The 8017-nt window shown below is 41.2% G+C and overlaps 2 protein-coding genes across 6 annotated transcripts; one reads left to right on the forward strand and one right to left on the reverse strand.

The window, feature by feature from the left end:
* Positions 1–481: 481 nt before the first annotated feature.
* Positions 482–4188, reverse strand: LOC138064203 (mitochondrial nicotinamide adenine dinucleotide transporter SLC25A51-like). The gene is made up of 2 exons (XM_068925829.1): positions 3997–4188; positions 482–2897 (listed from the first exon to the last, which is right to left on the reverse strand). Exon 2 carries the CDS (start codon positions 2852–2854, stop codon positions 1982–1984), a length of 873 nt encoding a protein of 290 aa, XP_068781930.1. The 5' UTR covers positions 2855–2897; positions 3997–4188; the 3' UTR covers positions 482–1981.
* A 34-nt stretch (positions 4189–4222) lies between these two features.
* LOC104146474 (mitochondrial nicotinamide adenine dinucleotide transporter SLC25A51) lies at positions 4223–8002 on the forward strand. Of its 5 annotated transcripts, XM_068925823.1 has the most exons (4): positions 4227–4359; positions 4460–4531; positions 4817–5060; positions 6160–8002. In XM_068925823.1, exon 4 carries the CDS (start codon positions 6203–6205, stop codon positions 7073–7075), a length of 873 nt encoding a protein of 290 aa, XP_068781924.1. In that variant the 5' UTR covers positions 4227–4359; positions 4460–4531; positions 4817–5060; positions 6160–6202; the 3' UTR covers positions 7076–8002. The 5 variants fall into 5 exon arrangements, with proteins under 5 accessions (XP_068781929.1, XP_068781928.1, XP_068781924.1 ...); XM_068925827.1 differs by lacking the exon at positions 4817–5060 and having other exon boundaries at positions 4226–4359; XM_068925828.1 differs by lacking the exons at positions 4460–4531; positions 4817–5060 and having other exon boundaries at positions 4223–4359.
* Positions 8003–8017: the final 15 nt, after the last annotated feature.

Raw genomic sequence — 8017 nt, forward strand, 5'->3', positions numbered from 1 at the left:
GTTGAATCCAATATTCAGTCTAGTTGGAGTACTGCAGTTCCCTTTGTGCTTTCTCCCCAGCACTTGGCATCGCATCCCATTTAGAAAACTTCACGCAAGCTAGAGGAAAATGAAACGTGCAAGTAGCCTTCATGTGTGGCAGTTGACTACACCCCTGTGTTTACTGCTTATTGTTATCTGTTAACTTATACTTAAAACATTTGTAATTTGGTTATTAGCCACACAACTCTTTTGATTGCTTTACTGTATTATCAGTGATAGTTTTACGGAGCAGTTTAAGCATCACGAAGCACCTTCACTATATGGTCCATCTTTACACTCTATTTCATCTGTGTTCAACTTAGATGGCCTTGCTTGCTCTTTTTGCTAATAGTCACTGACGTTACCAAGCCAACTGACATAGCTTACTCCAGCTTATATTTAACTCCCCACATTTCCTAACATTAGGCAAGCATTTAACATTTACTGCAGAAGAAACAGGTTTTATGTTTTTTTTTTTATTCCATCAAGAAGATTACAAGAGACAATATACTGGTAAAATCAGATTCTGTCAGGAAAAAAAAAAACCAAAAACATTCAATAGACATTTAAGTGCATATAATCACAGCATTCAGATCTCAAACAATACTCACTTGTGCTTCGCCGTTCTTGATTTTGACGTACTATATAATCGTAAGTACAACGTACTGTTTAGGACCAATCTTTGGGGACAGCTATAGCAAATGAAAAGTTGAAAGAAAAAAGTAACAGCCGCCCTAAAGCTTAGGAAAAGAACAATTCGGAGCAGTTTCCAAAAGCTTGAACTTTCATCTATAACACCCCCTTGCTTTCCCTTTCTTTAAGGCCTTAAGTGCTTATACCCAGATTCCCTTACGCTTTGTCAATGCTGACGTACGATTCTGCCACAGCCCAAATGAAACAAAAATAGTTTGCAGAAGACCTAAGATACCTCAATACAAAAAGCTGTTCATGAACGAGTTTGACAATCGGAGGAAGCCGTATTACTGTTTGAGCATTACAGAAAGAGGTCTTCTTTCTGGTATCATTTGTTTGCAACAGAAACAAAGCAATACAAAAGCAGAAAACTTGAGTATACCAAATTTGCAAATAGAAGGTCTTTCATCAAGGAAGGACACTTTTAAATCTTGAGATAAAATTGCTGTTTCGCTCCTTCTACCTTTCCCTTTTTACATCGAGGTGCACACATACATAGGCACAATCCCACTTTGCACTGGGTCAGCTAATACCGAAGTTAAATATTCAGTAGCTACCCTTGTGTTGCTGAATGAGATGATGTTCGTGTTAAAGTAAAACGGTAAAATGGTTGGCAAAATAGTTTGTGTAGGCTTAGTTTAAACTTGAGGTTCAGAAAGAAAGTCATCCTCATCAGAAATTGGCAGCTTTGATTTAAACTCTAAAGATAAGTTAGAACCCCCAAACATTTGGAAGTTTAGTTCTTAATCAACCCTTTGTAGTGTATCAAGCAAGAGAAGTAGCTTCCATTGGCGTTTTCTTGACTTTCATGTTATGCAATGCACGCAGGGAAATGCTTGATCACTGGGAGTGTTAAGAAACATTGGGAGTGATATGGAGTAAGCTACTAGACCAATGTACAAATCTTTTTTTACTCTGCATTTGTCTAGTTATTCCACTGTGGATAAATTCATCCACCAACATATAAATGCTTTAACTTGTTTAGAAGTATATTCAATTGCATCAAGATTTAGATGCATTGCCATTCACCCCATAAATATTGAAGGCTGTTAATAAGACTAATTACCTTTCACACTAACCAGCCACTAACAAGATCACTTATCTCTCTACTAAAATGTACCTGCGGCTTTAAATTCTCTCCAAGTTTCATGGTACTCCACATTATTCATGGAAAGTTCCATAAACTAATCTATTCCTAGAGACTAAGTGACCTCAAATGTGCTAATACCCAAGTGAATAGAGGGGCTTCAAAGGAAGGTAACTTTTTTCATAACAGCTTTAGCAAGAATTCATATGTTGCATTGATTATGCCCCAGGACAGGACAGAACGATGGTAATTCAGATGGGCTCCTCTGAAAAGATGCATCAATTTTCTATCACGTTCTAGCCAGATCTTCACAAAAACTTTTGAAAAAGACTGAAATTCACCACCAATTTGAGACTGCATGCGAGCTTTTACAACATTCATTGGGAAAAATAAGAATCCCAGCATGGCACCCAACAGCCCTCCACAGATGAAGTCATTGACCAAGTGAGTGCTATAAGAAGTTGCTTCAGGCAGACACTGTTTGATAGGTCCTCGTAGGCCAAAGAAGAGTGCATTACTGGTTCCATTCCGGAGCAGAATAGGAACCAAACCCCGATAATATTCTCTAATCCCATAGACTTTCAGTACCTTGAAAGCCTGGTAAGTGTTTGTAAATTTGTCATGATGTTTGTAGTCCTGAAGCAAAGTCTGGACTCGCTCAAAAGGTGTAAGAAGGGCTTCCGTGGTCCCTGCAAGCACTGCTGCCATGCTGCGAGTTAGGAGTTCAGGTGCGCTCGTGTGGCTATGGAGCAAGGAGGAGAAATCTTCATACAAGCCAAACATTAGAGCCAGGGTGGTCGTTTTTTGCATTAATGGAGGAAGGATTCCACGATAGAGATTTCGAATTCCATCTTTCTGCAGCTGATGTACCGCATCCTTTGTTTTCAAGCCATACAATTGTTGTCGAAAGAGGACCTTCTGGATGGGAAAGGTGACCGCTATATTGGTGAAGGCTGCACAATAGCCACAAAGATAATGTTTACCAGAGCTACCCTTTATGTGATGGCTGATATCTTGCTTTGAATTTGTTGGGACACAGTCTTGTGAATCCATCTTTTTTTTTTTTCCTTAATATGTATATCTTAGGTCTCCTTTCCTATGTCAAAAAAGAAAAGAACGTGAACAAAATTGCATTCGACCCAGCTTTTTTAGTTCACACACACAGATCATTTGCACACTGCCCAACATCTCACATCGTGAATAAACTTCATTGAATTCAGTGGAGCAGTGTGACAAATGCTGCATCTGATAGATGACGCAAAAGGCACAATTTTCTATACCAGTCCCAAGGACCTGAAAAACTAGCATTTTTTTTCCTCCTCGTATGTTTTGTTGATTAAAAACAAACTAAATGAAAACAAACTGACAGATGAACCCCTCCAGTACTACATTACAGCTGAAAATGTCAGGGAGAAATGGGAAGTTTACACATTAAGTTTCCAGTACAGCATGTCAAGGAATTCAAATGCTGAATGCTCTACTCTAACACTAGTAAGATACAATACAAATTACCAAGGGTTTAGAAAACACACACCCTACACACAGCTTAGTGTTACAAATTCTAATCATTCCTGCCTGTGTTTCCCTGTGGCAGACAACAATGGATAATTTAAATAAGAATTTTAATCATCAGAATTCTTTAAATTAAGCAATAGTATTTAATCAACACCTGTTTATGCCACAGTTTTAAAGAAAATCAAGTCACTGGTTCAGCACCTTGAAATCTGGTTCCAAGCGATCAACCAGCAACCTGATCTGCGGGGAAAAAGAGCATCTTGAACTGGATAACCCAACTATTGTTCAGTTTACTCTGTCTATAGAAAAGCTAAAGAATACATTGAGCTCTGCTAGATCTAAGATCCTGAAGGACACAGTGAACAGACAGCTTCATTAAATAAAACAGCGAAAGTACTGAATTAATCCTTAATTGGCGATACATGATCTACATTTAAAATCAGATTATTTATTCAACAATTTTGAAACATTGGTTTTATATCTGAACAAAGTCCCAATTTCTATCAAAGCATAGCTTGGCATAAGTCAATAACACAGGTGAGGCTGGTGCTGTTTGTGAACTTCAGACAGTGCCAGATGAAGTAAATCAGATTTCCAGAAGATCCCCTTACTTTCAGAAGAGATGTAGTGTCCACAGCATAGTCCTTGCAATGCAAGTGGGAAAGGTGCAGTTTGTTTACCTGCTTTTTCAAAACCCAAAGCTGCCTGGCTTTTTGCAGGTGCGCGTGGAGGACACGTATCCTTCCACAAGCCCATCTCACCGGGCAAGAGGAGCTCCACGGCACCCACACATCCCTTCTGGTGCAAGGCTGTACCCAGGCAGCTCCGTGCTTAGCTGAGGAAAGGGGAAACGGGGCGGGGTTTACTTCCCCCCAGTTGCGCTTTCCCTTGGTCATGTGATGTTGACGCAAGTTGGGTTTCTGTACTGCACTTCCTACGTCATCTAATGCGCGAGGTGGTGAAGGTAGTGTTCAGTTTGGTCGGCAGCAGTGGCAACTTCTGTCTCCAAATTGCGTTTTTAGGTGGCATGGAAGACGCAGCAGGTAAGTCACCGTGGAGAGGGTGTGCTGCTGCTCGCATCTCTCTCCACTACGGCGGGGCCGCCCCGCGCGGCCTCTGTCTTCCCTCATGCCTGTCTCATAGGGACTCCCGGTGGTGGTGAAGGTCATGCGGGGCTGGACTGCTACTGCCTCTGGAGCACGCGCGCCCAAGACTGTAAGAGCAGCGCGGAAGGGGGTGGGGAGCACCCGGAAGTGAGGGGGATAGTGGTGGTGACGGGAGCCGGGCTGCATTAATTCGACCTCGGATGTGAATCGTCCCTGCGCTCCAGACTGGGGGTGGCTCTTCAGTGGGGACCGCTGAAGAAACGTTCCGCCACGCTGCGGAGTAGGTGACTGCTGGACAGGAGTAGGGAGAATGACGGCAGCACGTAACAGTCTGCTATGAGCAACTTGGAATCCCAGCTGCTGATCCCTTGCTACCTTTCTCTTCCCCACACAGGCAGTGAGCTCTGCAGTACCTGCTGCCGAGGAGCAAGGGAAAGCGCAACTGGGGGGAAGTAAACCCCGCCCCGTTTCCCCTTTCCTCAGCTAAGCACGGAGCTGCCTGGGTACAGCCTTGCACCAGAAGGGATGTGTGGGTGCCGTGGAGCTCCTCTTGCCCGGTGAGATGGGCTTGTGGAAGGATACGTGTCCTCCACGCGCACCTGCAAAAAGCCAGGCAGCTTTGGGTTTTGAAAAAGCAGGTAAACAAACTGCACCTTTCCCACTTGCATTGCAAGGACTATGCTGTGGACACTACATCTCTTCTGAAAGTAAGGGGATCTTCTGGAAATCTGATTTACTTCATCTGGCACTGTCTGAAGTTCACAAACAGCACCAGCCTCACCTGTGTTATTGACTTATGCCAAGCTATGCTTTGATAGAAATTGGGACTTTGTTCAGATATAAAACCAATGTTTCAAAATTGTTGAATAAATAATCTGATTTTAAATGTAGATCATGTATCGCCAATTAAGGATTAATTCAGTACTTTCGCTGTTTTATTTAATGAAGCTGTCTGTTCACTGTGTCCTTCAGGATCTTAGATCTAGCAGAGCTCAATGTATTCTTTAGCTTTTCTATAGACAGAGTAAACTGAACAATAGTTGGGTTATCCAGTTCAAGATGCTCTTTTTCCCCGCAGATCAGGTTGCTGGTTGATCGCTTGGAACCAGATTTCAAGGTGCTGAACCAGTGACTTGATTTTCTTTAAAACTGTGGCATAAACAGGTGTTGATTAAATACTATTGCTTAATTTAAAGAATTCTGATGATTAAAATTCTTATTTAAATTATCCATTGTTGTCTGCCACAGGGAAACACAGGCAGGAATGATTAGAATTTGTAACACTAAGCTGTGTGTAGGGTGTGTGTTTTCTAAACCCTTGGTAATTTGTATTGTATCTTACTAGTGTTAGAGTAGAGCATTCAGCATTTGAATTCCTTGACATGCTGTACTGGAAACTTAATGTGTAAACTTCCCATTTCTCCCTGACATTTTCAGCTGTAATGTAGTACTGGAGGGGTTCATCTGTCAGTTTGTTTTCATTTAGTTTGTTTTTAATCAACAAAACATACGAGGAGGAAAAAAAATGCTAGTTTTTCAGGTCCTTGGGACTGGTATAGAAAATTGTGCCTTTTGCGTCATCTATCAGATGCAGCATTTGTCACACTGCTCCACTGAATTCAATGAAGTTTATTCACGATGTGAGATGTTGGGCAGTGTGCAAATGATCTGTGTGTGTGAACTAAAAAAGCTGGGTCGAATGCAATTTTGTTCACGTTCTTTTCTTTTTTGACATAGGAAAGGAGACCTAAGATATACATATTAAGGAAAAAAAAAAAAGATGGATTCACAAGACTGTGTCCCAACAAATTCAAAGCAAGATATCAGCCATCACATAAAGGGTAGCTCTGGTAAACATTATCTTTGTGGCTATTGTGCAGCCTTCACCAATATAGCGGTCACCTTTCCCATCCAGAAGGTCCTCTTTCGACAACAATTGTATGGCTTGAAAACAAAGGATGCGGTACATCAGCTGCAGAAAGATGGAATTCGAAATCTCTATCGTGGAATCCTTCCTCCATTAATGCAAAAAACGACCACCCTGGCTCTAATGTTTGGCTTGTATGAAGATTTCTCCTCCTTGCTCCATAGCCACACGAGCGCACCTGAACTCCTAACTCGCAGCATGGCAGCAGTGCTTGCAGGGACCACGGAAGCCCTTCTTACACCTTTTGAGCGAGTCCAGACTTTGCTTCAGGACTACAAACATCATGACAAATTTACAAACACTTACCAGGCTTTCAAGGTACTGAAAGTCTATGGGATTAGAGAATATTATCGGGGTTTGGTTCCTATTCTGCTCCGGAATGGAACCAGTAATGCACTCTTCTTTGGCCTACGAGGACCTATCAAACAGTGTCTGCCTGAAGCAACTTCTTATAGCACTCACTTGGTCAATGACTTCATCTGTGGAGGGCTGTTGGGTGCCATGCTGGGATTCTTATTTTTCCCAATGAATGTTGTAAAAGCTCGCATGCAGTCTCAAATTGGTGGTGAATTTCAGTCTTTTTCAAAAGTTTTTGTGAAGATCTGGCTAGAACGTGATAGAAAATTGATGCATCTTTTCAGAGGAGCCCATCTGAATTACCATCGTTCTGTCCTGTCCTGGGGCATAATCAATGCAACATATGAATTCTTGCTAAAGCTGTTATGAAAAAAGTTACCTTCCTTTGAAGCCCCTCTATTCACTTGGGTATTAGCACATTTGAGGTCACTTAGTCTCTAGGAATAGATTAGTTTATGGAACTTTCCATGAATAATGTGGAGTACCATGAAACTTGGAGAGAATTTAAAGCCGCAGGTACATTTTAGTAGAGAGATAAGTGATCTTGTTAGTGGCTGGTTAGTGTGAAAGGTAATTAGTCTTATTAACAGCCTTCAATATTTATGGGGTGAATGGCAATGCATCTAAATCTTGATGCAATTGAATATACTTCTAAACAAGTTAAAGCATTTATATGTTGGTGGATGAATTTATCCACAGTGGAATAACTAGACAAATGCAGAGTAAAAAAAGATTTGTACATTGGTCTAGTAGCTTACTCCATATCACTCCCAATGTTTCTTAACACTCCCAGTGATCAAGCATTTCCCTGCGTGCATTGCATAACATGAAAGTCAAGAAAACGCCAATGGAAGCTACTTCTCTTGCTTGATACACTACAAAGGGTTGATTAAGAACTAAACTTCCAAATGTTTGGGGGTTCTAACTTATCTTTAGAGTTTAAATCAAAGCTGCCAATTTCTGATGAGGATGACTTTCTTTCTGAACCTCAAGTTTAAACTAAGCCTACACAAACTATTTTGCCAACCATTTTACCGTTTTACTTTAACACGAACATCATCTCATTCAGCAACACAAGGGTAGCTACTGAATATTTAACTTCGGTATTAGCTGACCCAGTGCAAAGTGGGATTGTGCCTATGTATGTGTGCACCTCGATGTAAAAAGGGAAAGGTAGAAGGAGCGAAACAGCAATTTTATCTCAAGATTTAAAAGTGTCCTTCCTTGATGAAAGACCTTCTATTTGCAAATTTGGTATACTCAAGTTTTCTGCTTTTGTATTGCTTTGTTTCTGTTGCAAACAAATGATAC

This window comes from Struthio camelus, chromosome W (assembly GCF_040807025.1).
Source record: "Struthio camelus isolate bStrCam1 chromosome W, bStrCam1.hap1, whole genome shotgun sequence".
Classification (NCBI taxonomy): domain Eukaryota; kingdom Metazoa; phylum Chordata; class Aves; order Struthioniformes; family Struthionidae; genus Struthio; species Struthio camelus.